General features: G+C 38.9%; 1 protein-coding gene and 1 long non-coding RNA gene across 2 annotated transcripts in view; both read left to right on the forward strand.

Annotated features, from left to right (window-relative positions):
- The window catches only part of LOC108248159 (immunoglobulin superfamily member 21), an 81,255-nt gene extending 64,111 nt beyond the window's left edge, over positions 1-17,144 (forward strand). The window contains exons 6-10 of the mRNA XM_017436734.3: positions 2,361-2,856; positions 10,793-10,893; positions 14,957-15,149; positions 15,233-15,271; positions 16,125-17,144. Of these exons, the coding sequence (XP_017292223.1) occupies positions 2,361-2,856; positions 10,793-10,893; positions 14,957-15,149; positions 15,233-15,271; positions 16,125-16,207 (912 nt within the window). The 3' untranslated portion in view covers positions 16,208-17,144. The remainder of the gene's footprint in view (positions 1-2,360; positions 2,857-10,792; positions 10,894-14,956; positions 15,150-15,232; positions 15,272-16,124) is intronic.
- LOC112451425 lies at positions 4,019-8,173 on the forward strand. Its single transcript, XR_003040242.2, has 3 exons — positions 4,019-5,475; positions 6,386-6,499; positions 6,730-8,173. It is a non-coding gene; the product is annotated as an uncharacterized LOC112451425 (long non-coding RNA).
- Positions 17,145-17,833: the final 689 nt, after the last annotated feature.

A 17,833-nucleotide genomic window follows, 5' to 3' on the forward strand; every position in this document is an offset into this window, starting at 1 on the left:
CAAGGTTACAAGGTCAAAGGTCAAGGTCACAACAGTCCGTGAGCTCCAACTCTGCAACCGTTTACAGTAGACAGATCAAACTTCAGAGGTGGAATCCTCTCCTCTCAAGGATCAGCACTTTATGATTCCTGTCTGCAACTGATCAGCTCTTGGAGCCATCTTGGTTCAGCACGGACGCACACCATGGCAGGCCCCGTCAAAGTTTCTCCAGGAACTTTGTAGTTAAATAATGTTGTGTTAGTAGCTTAGAGTCATTCACATCACATACTCCAAGTGCTACATCTTTGCTTAAAACTTTGGCATTGCCTTTTAGCACCCACACTGTGTGTCTGTTAGTAAAATATGTTATAAATCACTGGGCAGATTTTAGTTAAGCTCTCAGAATCTAATCACTTGATGTAAAATTACAACTCATTACCTTTTGGAGTCAACCCAGTTTAAGATGGCCACCACAGCTTATTGACCTAAACCCACAGAGATTTATATATAAATTTTATAGATAATAAGCTAGATTTGGTGTGGAAATAGTTGAAAGTCATCCTCAACACATACTGCAAAGACTTGCACATCTTGCGAGATCACATAATTTTGCATGAAATTGCACAGAACATTATTTAAAAGGTTTGACCAAAACCTCTAGAACTCCAAGTCCATCATAGGGCCACATATGGTTAAAAAAGACAGACAACCATTCACACTCTCACTTACACCTAGTGGCAATTTACACATTTGTCCATCCATTTACTTAACCCCCCCAAAAAACACACATGCACGGGGGAGAACACGCAAACTCTACACAGATGTACGTCTACAACTGATTAACTTTCAGAGATAATTCAAGACAGCCACACACAGGTAATCAACACAAAATTACTATACCTCAGCCAATTTAAGATATATAGAGCTAAAATTTGATGTGGTTGTAGTTGAGAGTCAATAACATTCCATACTCTCTCATTCCATACATGTTGCAGTATTGGATGAGCTCCCACACAATGTTATTTTCAAAGTTTGAACAAAACATCTATAACTCCACCCTTTCTCAACATCAGATTTTTTTTGTTTAAACCTGGCATTAAAGGCAACTGGTGGAAAACATTCCTTCAAGGAATGCTAGGCCTTTAATTGTAATTGTCTGTATTTTTCTTTTGAACTGAACTGCAGGTTCATGAGCTCTTTGTTTAACTAATGCCACCTACAGTATATTTAGCACTGAAACATTATGAACCCAGTTAGGTCAGTATAGTGGCAAACACTGTACATTTGTGAAATGACCACGAATGAATAAACAATAACCAAAAATATCATTGTGCACTCATGCACATTCAATTCAATTCAGTTAAAAAATACTTTAATAATCCCAAAAGGAAATTAAATGTTGTTGTAGTTCATAATTCTAGTTTTGTTAAAGAGTTGTTATAGATGCTGATTACTGGAAGCAGGAAGGATCTCTTGTAGCGGTCTGTCCCGATGTATCCTCGATCCTGGTGTCTTCAAAGAGCCCCACCAGGTGAGCCTCGCTGGCCTCCTGTGGAGCCATGATGGCTGAGCTCTGGAAGCGCAGGTCGGTCTTAAAGTCCTGGGTGATCTCCTGGACCAGGTGCTGGAGGGGCAGCTTCTGGATGAGCAGCTCTGTGGATTTATGGTAGTGGTGGATCTCCCTGAGAGCCACGGTACCGGGCCTGTAGAAATGAGGCTTTTTCACTCGGCTGGTGTCCAAGGCACTCCAGAGGGTGGCTTTGGTGGTGAGCTGCTTCCTGGGAGCTTTACCTCCGGTGGATATATGGGCGCTCTGCTTGGTTCTGGCCATGAATGGACTTCAGGGTTCTTCATGTTCAACACTGAAGAGTAAAAGATGTTAGTCAGCTGCTCCTGATTGTGAAAAAAGCCACCTTGTTGTCATGGTTACGCATCATAACAAGATGTCCAAAAGTAAAAGGCTTCAGTAAAAATCCTTGTAGCTGCACAGCATCTAATACCAGAGGAAATAATCTTTCAAAAAAAGTGATTTACAAGGAGAAAAAGAAGGAATTAGAATTTTCAAAAGCAATATCTCAGAATGAATGTAACAGAGCTGCTCCAACATGCAGCCACCTTGAGGGGTGCAATTCTAGAAGCCTAGAAAGAAACAGACAACTACGTAGAAACACCTAGATGATTTTCATCTGTTGGGCCTAGAAAATCAGTCACACCTAAAGAAATCATGGATAATGCTCAGAACTGGCACAATTCTAAAAAAAACTTGTTTCACTTTTCCAAACAACTAATAGAGTGGACCCTTCAGGAGAACATGGTTTGAAATGGTTACAAACAAATGTATTTGTGATGGTTAAACTCAGAAGACCTCCTCTGTCTTTCAGGTGTACTTCAAGCGGGATGGTGAGCTTATTGATGTGCTGCCAACAGCCCAATTTTCCTCCTCAGCGAGATACCAAAGCAAGGCCTTTGGTCTAGACAAAACTTGGAGTAAAAACCGAGCAGGACTGTGGAGTTCCAAAGTTTTTCCCAGGAGAGATGTTGACGACACCAAACTTCAGAAGTCCCTGTCCTTGCAGGACAAAACTGATCCAAATGTCTTCCAAGAGGGCCAGAACGAAGGATTTAAGTTAAAACCCGAAACAACCACAGAGGTGATTCCAGAGACAGTGGTGAGCCGGGAGTTTCCTCGCTGGGTTCAAAGCAGTGACCCGCTGTACTACTTCCAGAACAAGCAGCACATGGTAGATGATGGCACTATGGAGGTGAGAGCCATGCTGACCTGGAGCCTCAACCCCCAGCTGGACAATGAGGCTCTGTTCAGCTGTGAGGTCAACCACCCAGCACTGTCCATGCCCATGCAAGCTGAGGTCACACTCAGTGAGTTATTTAACAGCACTTATTAAATATTCTCTAAGGCATTTTGAAACAAGCATCTCCAGTTCAAACCCATAAAATTAATTCTATGAAAAAATTAGATTTTTGGAATTATAAAAAATATTCAACCCAGTGAATAGACAAAACTAAAAATTCTGGATCTGGATGTTTTGGGGGTGAGATACAGATTCCGGCAGACCAGAATTTGTATGCTTTCAATAAAACACAACTATTACAAACAAAGCTTAAGACTTAGCAGTCCAGTTGTCAGGAGATCATGTTTAACTTAAAACATTTGGTTCACTATGTTTGACTAGGAAGGTCTAAACTTGGATAAAGAAAATGCCAAAACATTTCCTAACTATGATGTAACAGAAGCACTGTATTAGACATCAATTAGTATGGACACTTATAGAGGTTTAAAACAGAGAAAAACAGTTTTCTTTCAAATAGAACGGCTATCAGCAGACCAGATTATTGAAAAAATGAGAAAAATATGCTCAGTTTTATTGCTCATTGTAAAAATATTCTGAGCCAATATTTTTCCTCAAACATTTTCTGGTGAAACTGGCGTGCACTAAAATCCATTGGCAGTACAACCCCAATTGCAACAAAGTTGGAGCATTGTGTAAAAGAAGGCAATAATTTGCAAGTCCCATAACCCCATATTTTATTTACAATGGAATATAGTAAACTTCTTCTTCCTCTTTTGGCCATTCCCTCTTCAGGGGTCACCACAGCGAGTCATCCTCCTCCATCTCACTCTGTCTTCTGTGTCCTCTGTCCTCACTCCAACTACCTCCATGTCCTCTCTAACTGCATTCATACATCTCCTCTTTGACTTTTACCTGGTAGCTGCATCTCTAACATCCTTCTACCAATATACCCACAGTCCGTCCTCTACACGTCCAAACCATCTCAGTCTGTCCTCTAACTTTATCTCCCAGTCGTTCAACCTGTGCTGTACCTCTGATGACCTCATTCGTAATCTTACCCATCCTTGTCCCTCCCAAGGAGAACATCAACATCTTCAGCTCTGCCACTTCCTGTTCTGTCTCCTGTCTTTTTGTCAGTCCCACTGTCTCCAAACCATACAACACAGCTGCTCTCACCACTGTCTGTAAACCTTTCCTTTGACCTTTGCTGCCACACTTCTATCTCAAATAACTCCTGAAACTTTTCTCCATCCACTCCATCCTGCTTGGACTCTCTTCTTCACATCTTTACCATGCTTCCGATTTTCCTGGACAGTCGACCCTACGTCCTTGAAGTCCTGCACCTTTCTTATGGGGGAATTATCCTGTCATAAGTCAAGAGCGCACATATTCGATTTGCAAGCAGGATTTCATCTCTTGTTTTCAAAACTTTTAACGCTTGCACTCAAAACGTCTGCTCTCTTTCAAATATTCTCTTTTCTCTCTCAAATGTTTATGTTTGCGCTCAGATGTCCTCGCACGCAAAACTTCTCTCTCTCTCACGGATCCGATCTGCGCTTGCGGATTTTTTCTGCTCTCTCGCGGAGCTGAGCACCGTCGCCTAGCAATCGTTCCAGCCAATAGAATGACAGTGTTCCTCTGGGCGGGGGGAGACTCCTCTGGGGTGCGTTTGTTTCCTTCTAGTGGGTGTGCTGTTGCGGCTGCATACCCAGCACACTGATTGGAAGCGGTAGTTCTATCCAAGTTATCCCGCAAAATGAATTGGCACCAACAAAACTCTAAAGTAAGTACAGTTTTCATGGCTAGTAACTTCTGTTTATTTCACACAACTGTTTAATTTTGCCTTAGTTTATATGAGTTTATTCATTTATCATCACGAAGCTCTTACACCAGCACAGGTGAAGCAGAGAAACATTACTTCCAGTTTCTGCTCCGCGTAAAGTGTTAGGGGGTTATGCTGCATTCCATTTATGTGGTAAACCCGTAACTAGGAAGTAGTAGTGACGCAATTTCCCAAACAACAATATGAAACCACGTTCCCATTATCTCACAGGGAAAACAAGATGGACGCATGCTTTGTTTACAATGTTGCTGCCGCCGGCCATTACAACACTGATATAAACAACGAGTAAAACTGAGCTATACACCGAATGCCATGCCACTAAACAGTTTGTTTTTTTGGTTGAGCATGCACAATTTGACGCCCAAGTTGTGCATGTGGTTAAATATTTGTAACAACATTAAGAACTTTTATAAATGGTAAAACGTTAGGGACTGTACTTCCTAAAGTTGCGTGCAGCCGCCAGTTTCTTTTTTCCCACTTTACGATTGGAATATTACCACTGGAGGGGGCGTTCCAGTTGAAAGCGACCAATGGGAAGAGGGAAATTACCACTTCCCAGGACTACTGGAACGCAGCATTAGCCTGTAGCTAATTGTAGAATGTAATCACAAGATAGCAGCAGCTTTGTGACAGCAGAACTGAGTTTTCTCAGTTAATTCACCTCCCTTTCTTGTGTTTTTTTTTTGCAGTAATTGGGGTTAAATGCAAAAGCAGTTATAAGTCAATAAGTTATATTCCATCCATCCCTTCATCGTCTAAACTGCTTATCCTTGCAGAGTCGGGGTGCTGCTGCCCAGCTGATGCTAATTAGCTATAGCATGACTGATTCAAGCCCTCCTTAAGGTGAGTTTAGCTGTTGTCTACAATCAAGATAAATCTATGCCAAAATCCTGTTTTCAGAAGTGTTTATTTAGCAGCAGAGTGTGTTCAGTAGTTGACTGTAAAATGATATAAAGCTATTAGCATAAACAATACGGCTTGTTAGCATCAGTGTAGCTTGTTAGCATCAGTGTAGCTTTGTGATTGAACTGCTGCTGAGTATTAATGAAAGAAGAGAATCTGTGTTCAGGTTTCTGTTGGGTGATTGCAGCTGTTGCTGGTTTATAATCTGATCTTGTCACATCAGGAGCTACAAACTGACTCAAAGCTAAGTTTCAGTGAAGCTGTGGTCCGTTTCTAGGCTGCTTAGTTTTTTCTATCCCAGATCAAACCAACTGATTAAAGCTGCATATGAACATTTTGTCTTCATACAAATAAATGTTTTATAAAGCAATTCAAATGTTATTTTTGACATCTGATTGTCTAAAAGACAACAGCAGCTGATTCCCAGTCTTCTGTGTGGTCATTTCTATTTCAGTCAAAACTTATTGTAGAAAATGTATCAGTCAGTAGGACAGTTTAGCCTCCAACCAGATATTTTACAGATACAGGGAGACCTCCTTATTTTAAAATAAAGCTAACTCAAACTGAATTGCGTATTATTCATGTAAGTTATTGTTAAATGTGCTGAGCTGTGCTTTAAATAATGGTAACTGATTGGCTAATTAGTGTCACATTGGTAAGCAGCTTGTCAGATGTATTTATTATCTGTTTATATATTTTTTGAGGTAAATTCTAGGTGCTTCCAACATTTTGATTATTTTAGGATGTATAATATTTATTTTAAGGTGGGAATAAATGCTGGGATTTTGTTTAATGAAATTGTTGCATAATTATTAACTTATTGATGTACATTTCCCCCTTTGTTTTTGAGATATGGAGAAAATACAGGACCTGGTGTCTGTCCATTAGTTCTCCTTTAGCCTCACCTCCAGGCTTCAGTTCCTGTTCTAGCCCTTTGTTGGATCCAGCAGCTTTTCCATTTCTGGTAATGTCTGCTGTTTTTGAAAAACAAATGTATTTGTAAAGCTGCATACAGATTCATTACATTTTTTTGTAACTGGAGCTGATCTACTTTCTCAGCTAATTTTACTAATTGGGGTTTCATTAATGCTTTAGCTTTAGATGAGTTTATAAATGAAGATCACATCATCTGTCTCAACATTTTCTGTGTCTATATTGCTGACATTCAGATATTTCTGTGCTTGTGTTTTGCAGAAAGAAGGTTGGAGCTTTTCACCAGTGTCCCAGTCTACCAGGCTGCTACACATCCTTTGCCTGTAAACTTTAACTATTATCAGGTCCTTTTTGATCAAGAAAAATATGAAAGCAAATATTCTAAATAAATCAAACATTTTGAATAAAGTCTTTGATTTTTTTATATAATGTAGACACGGTTTGGAGCTCTTTATATTAAAAAAAAAAAAACTTTTCTGGCAGTGAAAATTCCTACATTTTAAGCCCTCGTTGACTGTTCTTGCTAATTGGCCTCAAAGCACCATGGCCAAGGTGGAGTATGTATACCTTTAATGCCTGGAGATGCAGATACTATATGTACCAAGTATCGTACTGTTTTCAACTAATGATCAGAGTTATGTCCAACTACTTACTTTCATATTAAAACATTTAGATTCATAGTTTGTGGAACAGTGGGTACCAGATGTAGGATGCTACAGTTCTGCTTTGTGTTTGGGTCCACCACTCTGTGGACCATCAGGGTGGATGCTGAAATATGAGGATAACTTTAAGTTTGAAGTTCTACATCTCTTTATTTGGTATTTCATGTACTTTAAAATATGTAAGAAAAAGTCTATTAGCATCAGATTCTCATCTCAGCTTTAAAATAAAAATTGCAGTGAGTCTGAGGTGTCCCATGCAAGCCCAAATGGAGCTTTTGTATTTTGCCATCTGCTTCATCCCTGATATTTTATACCTACACCTCCAGATGCTCCCATGCAGGACCTCAGCCTTGTTCCCAATAATACAGTGATAGTAGCAACTTGTGCATTCCAAATTAGTAAAGGGATGGGGGCTTATATAGCTTCTGATTAAGTTCCCACTACTCTGAACAGCACAGCTCCAGTAAGAAGCAGTAAAGTTTCACGAATGAAGAAGACATCCCATTATTAGTGTTTTCTGTAAAAAGTTGGAGTACAGCAACGGCATGATCACAGGTTATCTCAACAAGTGTTTTCCCACCCTGGTCTTCAGGACACACTGCCCAGCATGTAGGCAATGTTCCCTGCTTTAACATTCCTGATTCAGATGATTACATGAGTGCTCAAGCAGGGAAACATCTAAAACCTGCAGGGCAGTGTGGCATGAGGACCATGGTTGAAAAACACTAGAATATGATGAAAAGACTTAATATGTGCTAAATGAGTTAAAAACATGCATTTATTTTTACTGCAAATTCAATAAATAAATTTTAATACAAGTAACATTTTGTGTTTACTCTGTCATTTAGCTTGACTGAGTTTTGAATTCTGAATTTTCCAATTTTAGCTTTCTTTTCTGTGTACTGTCTTTAGGCATCTGGGAGAAGTTTGTTGCAATATAGTCCCCTTTGTTTTGAGCTGCTTTTCAGTATTAAGCAGGAGAATACAGCGGTAACAACGGAATACTCTTTATTTTGGTCTGTTGCCTTCAGAGATGGCGCCAACCAACTGCGCGAGAAGTAAGCGCCCCACAACTTCACTGCGCAATGACGTCGGTTCCAAAGCTCTATTGTAGCCACACAGACACACTCACTAGAAGGAAACAAACGCACCCCAGAGGAGTCTCCCCCCGCCCAGAGGAACACTGTCATTCTATTGGCTGGAACGGTTGCTAGGCGACGGTGCTCAGCTCCACGAGAGTCCAGAAAAAATCCGCAAGCACAGATCGGATCCGTGAGAGAGAGAGTTTTGCGTGTGAGGAGGACATCTGAGCGCGAACACAAACAAGAAAATATTTGAAAGAGAGCAGACGTTTTGAGTGCAAGCGTTAAAAGTTTTGAAAGCAAGAGATGAAATCCTGCTTGCAAATCGAATATGTGTGCTCTCGACTTATGACAGGATAATTCCCCCATACTTTCTGACCTCTGCTCCTTGTAGTGAAGTGAAGTGAAATTTATTTATATAGCACTTTTCAGCAACAAGGCGATCCAAAGCGCTTAACAACGGAAACAAAAACAGAATCCAATACAGCAGGTACATAATGAAACACACAAAAATAAAAAAAAAAACACATCAATCATGTATAATCTAAATGAAATATAGGATCATCTAAATAAAATCACGAAACCAGACATATCTAAGCATGAGCTGAGGCAGTCAAAATAGTAGCTAAAATAATCTAAATGAAATCATAATCAGATATAAAAATACATTAGTAAAAACATCAATCATGAACCTAAGGTGTTGGAGTGAGAGAGATGACTCAGAAACAGCGGAAAGTGTGCGTATGTGTGTGTAGAGGCGGTGGAAGACGATGTGGTGCATGTTGTATGAGTGTGTGTGTGTGTGTGTGTGTGTGTGTTTGCAGATAAGTCCATGAATCATGTCACAGAGGCCATTGTCTTTGATAATATGATGGAATGTTTATCAACCAGCCCAGAGCAGATCCACAGATGTCCTTAGGCAGAGGGAGCAGAGCATCTTGTTTACATAGTTCTGAGGAGAAATTTCAAGATAGCTGACCAAGGTCAGCCTAGGGGAGCCAAATTCACAAACAAACAGTAAATGTTTTGCTTAAGGCAGACATTGTGTTTTTTTCTGTCTTAAAAGTCTTGCTGATACTTCTCAATGGCGAATCCAAATAGCCAAATTCCAGGACCATTCCGCCTGATTCAAGCGAGAAAACTTTTTCCAAGATGTAACCCATTTCATTCATTATTATTTTTCTCATTTGGCTCAGCTCTTCCTTGCACAAACTAAACCAACTAGGTTGTCTGGGACAACCAAGCTTTACAGGCCTACTTCTTCAGCTTGAGGATTTCCATCCTCACTGGTGTCTGTGGATGCTTGATTAGCAAGTGATTGTCAGCACCTGTGAGCATGGACCCTGTTACAGAGGTCAATTGGTGTCTGTTCCAAGCATGCCACATTTTCTATTCTCCAGTCACACAGAACTCCCAGGAGGCCTGCCATGACTGCCCTTCACTGTCAGGTCAATTTGTGCTAGTGTCTGCAACATATGCACTGGAACCTGTACATGTGGAGGAACGCTATGCTGATTGCTGCAGCAATAGGGGAGCAGCTTTTGGTGGAGGCAGTGTAATGGTGTGGGGCAACATCTCCTTTTTCCTTGGAAAAATAAAGATTGTCATCATTGGAAGCAATCTCAGTGCAGAAAGATATTGAGATGAAGATCTGCAACCAGTTGCAATCCCTATCGTCACAGTCTGGGACCAGACTCTATCCTCCAAGATAACAATGCTCACCTCCACAGAGTGGGTTTTTTCAGAGAGTACCTCTAGAATTGGAGATGATAGAATGGCCTGCCTAAAGTCATGGCCTCAACCACACTGAACACCTGTGGGATCAGTTTGAGCATGCTGGTCTTTTCAGAGTGACTGACATAACTATATTGTCTGACTTGTGACAAATTCTGATTAAAGAATGGGATGTTATCCCACAGCAGTGTGTGACCAAGCTGGTGAGCACCAGGAGGAGGAGGTGCCAGGCTGTTGAGACTGTGTATGGTTCTTCCACATGCCACTGAGGCAACTGTGTGTTAAATGAATAAATTGTTAGATTGCCAACATATCTTATGTTTTCAGACTTTAATCATTGAATCAAATAAACAACGCCAAACAAGAGGCAATAGCAGAATAAGATGTTTGGCACTCGCAGAGAAGTTTTCATGGACACAACCCACAAAAGAATGCTGCTGCTCAACCCACAACAACACCTTTCCTTAGAAATGCGATATAATTTAAGGAGAAATAAACAGCTTTTCCAAAGGTATAGGATTTATTGTCAAGAATTATTGTTACAGCCAATAAATAATCACATTTAGTTAAAAGAGAAGAGGAGGTTACGAGTTAATTTATTCAACAACTGAACACAGGATGAAATAAAGAGGAAAGTCTTGAACATCCAGCATAGTTTGGACATGAACCTCACAGTAACTGCTGCAGTCAAATGAAAAGATAGTTAATATATAACATGTTTTGCATGTAATATCCTGTGAATAACCATGTTTTGGTAATATTTACTTTTCTAGCAGTTCAGACCTAATCTAAATGTTTGAGATTTGTTTTCCAGTAGTCCAGTGAGGTGTTTTTCTTTTCTCCCAGCTGCTCCCAGGGGACCCAAGGTGTCCATGAAACCCAGTAAGGCCAAAGTAGGAGACACAGTGCGGATAACTGTCCAGGGCTTCCAGCTGGGACCTTCTGCAGTGAGTTCATTTAGACCCAAAAATCTGGGTAAAGTTAGGAAATGTTCTCCAACCAACAGAGACGTTGTAACTCATCATGGAGAGATTAAAAACAAAATATTCTGACCAATTTTTAAGTGTAAAGCAAGTTTTTGAATTGAGCTTTTTTTTTCTTCCAGCCAGTTTTCAGATTATATTTTTGTTTAGACTGACTTTGGAATTGTCACATTATCCAGTGCAACCTGTGCTTCTTAAACCTCTTAAGCAAAATAGGTTACTTGTTAGCTGTTTAATTTCAATTCAATTCAGTTATAAACATAGCATCGTTTTAAATTTTACATGATGTATCAACACATGAAACTGCTTTTTACAATTCTGTCCACTTTGGTCCAGTAAATAAGAAAAAACAAACAAACAAACAACAAAACAAAACAAAATTAAAAACAAGTTCCAGTTAAATACAATCAATTAATTGCTATTATATTCAAATAAATCCATTCCATTTCACATCCCATTTTGCTGCAGATATAATACATTTCAGCTCCCTACAGTTGCAGTGAACATGCAGAGGACGGGATCCGGACATGTTGCAGCATGTGTAAATCTACACCTGGTAACTGTTCAAGTAAAGTAGAAGGGTTAATTACAGGAATAGTACACATAACATAACTTGCAGTTTCATGTAATTTTGTTATTTCTTGCATGATTTATTTGGGCTGAGAGTTTGTGTTGAGAATGACTTCAGCTACTACCACACCAAAATTCAAAATACAGTATCTGTAAAATTCACTGACATATAGCTACTTTTGTGTTTGCTAAGGCCCCTTTGCTGTGGCAGCCATTTAAAATCGGGGTGACTGTAAAAGTTAATCACTTTTAGATACACAGCCAATGATTATTTTCTGCATTTTCATCAAATGTGGTGGTTCTTGAGAGATTGTTTGATCATTGGTTCATGAAATATTTTGCTAACAGACATGTAAGTAGATGCACACATAGATGTTTACACTGTGTAAAAACACATACCATGTTTTCTCACTGTCTGACATAAATTCAGATTAAACCTTTCCAGTTTTGTGACAGGATTTTTTGGAGAATTTTTATTAATTTCTACAAAGTCACAAGTTTACAAACATTTTCTTAGTATTTGGTAGCATTGCCTTTAAACTGTTGGACTTTGGGCAAATGTTTTGGGTTTCCTTCTACAAGCTTCTCCCAGTAGTTTGCTTGAATTTTGTCCCATTCCTCCTGACAGAATTGATGTAACTGAGTCAGGTTTGCTCACACATCTTTTCAGCTCTGAACACAAAGTTTCTATGGGATTGAGATCAGTAGCTTTGTGGTGGTCACTCCAAACATTAACTTTGTTGTCCTCAAACCACTTTGTAATTAAACTGGCAGCACGCTTCGGGTCATTGTTCATTTTAAGATCTATTTGTGCCCAAGCTTCAACTTCCTGGCTGATGTTTTGAAAAGTTGCTTCAGTATTTCCACATAACGTTTTTTCCTCATGAGGCCATATATTTTGTAAAGTGCACCAATCTCTCCCGCAGCAATACACCAATACAGCAATACATGATGCTGCCATCTCCGTACTTCACAGTCAGGATGGTGTCCTCAGGCTTGCAAGCTTCCCTCTTTTTCCTTCAAATGTAACGATGGTCATTATGGCCAAACAGTTCATTTTAGTTTCATCAGACCACACGACATGTCTTCAGATAATAAGGTCTTTGTCCCTGAGAGATTTAAGGCTTCAGTTCAACTTCATTCAATCAGTAAACAGGGGAAGCTGCTTTATTTTGTTGTTATGTATATTTATATAAAATAAAATCAGTTATGAGGAAGTCAGAAGTTACAGTTTCTATGACAGTTATTCATCCACTTGGAAGTTTTTCTTCTTTATTGCTATAATAAATCAGTTATGGTCAATATAAATTAACCATTTTGATAACATTAAAAAAAGCATTTTCAATGACAAAGTAATCCCAATAAAATATATATATATATATAATGTAAAATAGGTGATTTCATAAATATTCACCCCCTTTAAAGGGGCTGTCCTAATTCAACTCTGAGGAAAGATTATTGAAAAGTACAAGTCAGGGGATGATACAAAATGATTTTCAAGGCTAAAAAAATCCCCAGGAGTTCTGTTAAACCCATCACCAGAAGCTAGAAGGAATATGAGCCAAGTATAAATCTCCCAAGAGCAGGCTGTCCTCACAAACTGAGTGACCATGAAGAAGGAGAACAGTGAGGGAGACGACCAAGACACCTGTGAGCTCTCTGAAGGAGCTACAAGCTTCAGCAGCTGAGATGGGAGAGGCTGTACATAACTCAACTGTTGCCCGGGATCTTCACCAGTTTGAGCTTCATGGGAGAGTGGTGAGTGGCAAAGAGAAAGAATGTTGAAGAAAATCTCAACTACAGTTTGCCAAACAGCATGTGGAGGACTCCATAGACAAGTGTTTTTTGACCCTGAAAGTCTTCTAAAGATGGAGGGTAAAATGAATGCAGCAAAATATAAGGAAATCATTGAGGAAAATCTGATGCTTTTTGAAAAGAACTACACCTTGAGAGAAGATTTATTTTTCAGGAAGACAACGACCCGAAGCACTCTGCAAAAACTATACAGAAATGATTTAAAGATAACAAAGTGAATGTTCTGGATTGACCAAGTGAAAGCCCAGACCTAAATTTAAAAGAGATTTTGTTTTCATGTCCGATCCCCACACAATCTGACAGAGTTTGGGCAGTTTTGTAAAATAGAATGAAGCAAAATTCCAATGTCTAGATGTACAAGACTGATTAAGGCTGCATTCACACCTGAGACTGAAATTGCAACATTTGTTCTATTTTCAGCTGGTGCGCTTTGCATTCATTACCCAGAAGGCCCAGTGCTTCCTGCTTTTGGAGCGGTCTCCGGTCCACTTGCTTTCACATATGCATCCGAACCCTGCCAGAGTACACTTCAACCGAACCCAGACCTAGGTTTTTAGGCAGATCAGAGTTTGCATTTTTGGTCTGCATCAGAGTTCGATTGCGCATTCACACCTCCCCAAACGAACAAGACTTTCTAGGCAAATTAACTAGAGTTCAGTTAAAGCGGACTAAACAGGGCAGGTGTGAATGTACCCTAAGACTTATCCACACAGACCCAGTCCTGTGGTTGCAGCCAAAGGTGCCTGGACTAAATGTTGATGTGACTGATCACTTATTTCACATTACATTTTTTTTTTTTGGCATTATTTTGTAGAAATCATTTTTCATTTTGTTGTTAAAGATGAGTTGTTTTTTGTTCCAAAAATGCCAATTTATATTGACCATGACTGATTTATAACAGCAATAAAAGCATAAAAAGTCCAAGAGGTTGAATACTTTTTGTAGGCAATGTATGTATGTAAACATATGACCTTGAAAAAAGTAATAAGACTTCTCTCATTATTTGGGTCAATTAAAAATAATTTCCAGCATACTAACTGACCTAAAACAGGTAAGGTTTAGTCTGATTTACTGTAAAACAGTGAGGAAGAAAAGGGTTTATATTGTGTATGTAAACATCTGATTTAAACTGTACACCATTATATACATTTATTTTAATGTTCTGATATAATAATATTTGCAAAGTAGACTGAATATGAGTGTTTTCATGATTAAAAAGTGGTACTTCACAGTGTTGGTGGAGAATCCCCATAGCACAGCTGTTCAGCTTCTCATATGAGGAGCTGAAAAATGAGCAGTTCCAAGCTTTAAAGTTGCTCTGTTTATGCAAGCTGAACTCACATGCAAACAATTCTCCCTCCACTCACTTCTGAAGGCCATGGAGGTCTTCATTTGCCCCTTTAATCTGATTTAATGTCAAACAGTAAGAAGAAAACATTATTAATAGTATTCAATAATATTATTAATAATTGATAATATTATTAACAGAATATTATTGTGGCTTTTCATGTATGTAAACATCTGTTTAAATTCCAAATATAAAAATGCTGATGCGATGAAGTCCATACAGATGCAGTGTGTATGTCTGGACAGTATAGTGTTGGGTGTTAGATGGTTACAAATTATGTGATTGTGTGTACAGATGGAGATTTTCCCTGAGCCCATGTTCACCTGGACGAAGGTTGGTGGGTTTTTACTGGATGGCAGACAGAAGCATGAAGGGAGAGAGTTGGTTCTGGTGAGGGTTCCTGCTGAGCTCAACGGTTCTTTGTTCCGATGCACAGCTCAAAACCCTCTGGGCTCCACAGACACACACACTCGCCTCATAGTGTTTGGTTAGTTTTGAGTGTGTGTTTATTTGTTTTCATCAGAAGTTGTGTAGAGTGCACATAATGAATGTTTATATTTTGTGTCGCAGAGAACCCTAGACTGAAGAAAGGAAAGGAACATTTTAAAGGTAGGGTAATGTCAAACTGAGTCAAGTAGACTTAGTGACTCCCTAGAATTATAATGCTGTAAATGTTAAGTCAGCATTCACACATTTGTTTTCCTCTTTTTATTTCTCACTACATCTGCAAACTTTGTTATTTTAGCCATTTATATATCAAAACTTTCAGCTTTATGGAAGACAACTTTTGTTTTTTGCACATTTTATGATTTTCAAATTTTTCAAATTTCCTAAACCTGTATCTTATTCACTATGGAACACAATAAAGATATTAAATATTTAAATCAAATATGGTGTCATTTTAAGGAAAACAAAAGATGAATTTTGAATTTGATGGCAGCAACACATCTCACAGAAGTTGGGTCAGGGCCATGTTTCTCACTGGGAAGCATCTCCTTGGTTACCAACAGTCTGTAAAAGTTGAAGAACTGAGGAGAGCATCGGCTGGAGTTTTTGGAAGGCTTTGCCACTAAATTCAAGATTACTTTTAAAAAAGGTGCAATTGCTGTTTAAACATTTGATGTGTTCACTATGTTCCATTGTGAATAACATACGGGTTTATGAGGTTTACAAATTGTTGCATTTTGTTTTATTTTACATTTTACATAACATTCCAATTTTTTGGATTTGGGCTTGTGAACATTGAAAGTAAAAACCTTCCACCCAGTACTCCAATTTAACACAGATGGAACTCAATTTCAAGCCCAAATGTACAAAAAGAATGGTGTTCTGAAAAAATGAAAATAGTTGCATTAATTATAATATTAATGATAATAACAGAAGTGAAGAACTGATATGATGTGTTTGAATTCGTAACACCTGAGGTAGTTATAAGAATTGTACAATTCTTGTTTGTGTGCAGCCATCAACTCAGCAGCCTGTCAGCACTCTCTCATATTAAACTTCCTGTTACTGCTGCTGAGATTCACACCTCAGCTGACCTGACTGAGGCTCTGCTGCTCCAACACAGGACCTCTCATCCTCCTGTAGCACCTGCACGCCGATCATCTCCTGGAAGTAGCTACGCCTCCAGTAGTGAAACAAAAACCTCAGGGAAGGAGACTCACTCTGATACATCATTGGGTGCTATTGCTCCAAGTCCCACAGTGCTAATGGAGTCTTCTGGTCCTTATGGGCTAATCAATGTCATCATGCTGACATAGAGACATACCCTTCGACTTAAGATTCACAAAGACAAGAACCCGGGGGGTTAGTGGAAGTAATCCGTAGGTGTGTTTGGTTTTCCACTGGACATCTAGAAGTTGTCTTAAAGGGCTGCATGATATTAGAAAAACTTGTGATGTGCGATATTATTGTTTAATATTGCAAAGACAGTATCAGTTGTGATAAACCCACATTTCCTCACTCCTCACTTTCTCTTCTGTCATCACCATCATCAAAACCAGATGTGTACGTCAAGACCAGGAAGTCTGTTGAACTGACCAAATCCCTTCTTACTATGCAGAACATTAATGATTGTTATGTAAAATATAATAACCTATTACTTATTGAATTTCTTTATTATATTGATATTTCAATCAATGATAGTGCAATGATAATTAATTTGTGATACATTCTGCAGCCCTAATGTCTTAGCTTATTCTTCACAGAACCCATATTCTTCTCTAATGTCCCCAGACTGACACAAAACCCTTTGTTTCTTTTTACAGCTGGACTGTAAAAAATGTGTGAATTTGAAAGTGTATCATTGTAAAAATGACAGATAATCTCAATAAATCCACATTTTATTCGATGAAACATGTAGATATTTGCTTTAGTCAGTGTTGTGAGATTGGGATGTGTGTACAGCAGTGGTGTCCAATCCTGGTCCCGGATAGCCACTATCCTGCATATTTTCGATGTTTCCCTGCTTTTCAGCAGGTCTGCACGTTCTGCAGAAGCCTGTAAATCACTCAGTCATTCAAATCAGGTGTGTCAAAGCAAAGAAACAACTAAAACATGCAGGATAGTTTTTAGAGAGGAATATGCATCCAATCCTGGTCCTGGATTGGACACACTGGTCTACACATTGAACATATAAGTTGCTGTTAACAATTGTTGTCACAAGATGGCCCTGCTGTGACATCATAGGGCAAAAGAGATGGGAGAACTGGAGAGGGGAATGAGCAAAGTTCTGCAATGGCTTTTGGTGTGATGACACTGTACATGTAATAAAGTTTGTGAGTTTAGCCACCGTCTCCTTAATTTACACCATCTACACCCGCCACAACAGGTAGTTTTCTCCTAATTCTAAGTGAATTCTCTAATGGTTAGACTTCTGGGAGAAGATTGAACTAGATTTTTTTTTTAAAAGCTGTCATTTCTGGAGCAATACAGAAATGACAATTTTACATTTATCTATTACACAGAAATTACAATTCTGGATAAGTTCTTTACACTCCAAGCTTTTACACTCTTGGACATCTAACCAGTTGTTGTGGATTTTCTGATTTTACACATTCTTATAGGGCTTATAATACACAATTTGTGCAGAAATTAAAACTGTTCTTGTGGTTGTGAAATCTTTTGAAAGGTGAAAAATGAAGGTTGATAATTAAGTGTGCACTTATC

This window comes from Kryptolebias marmoratus, linkage group LG8 (assembly GCF_001649575.2).
Source record: "Kryptolebias marmoratus isolate JLee-2015 linkage group LG8, ASM164957v2, whole genome shotgun sequence".
Taxonomy (NCBI): Eukaryota; Metazoa; Chordata; class Actinopteri; order Cyprinodontiformes; family Rivulidae; genus Kryptolebias; species Kryptolebias marmoratus.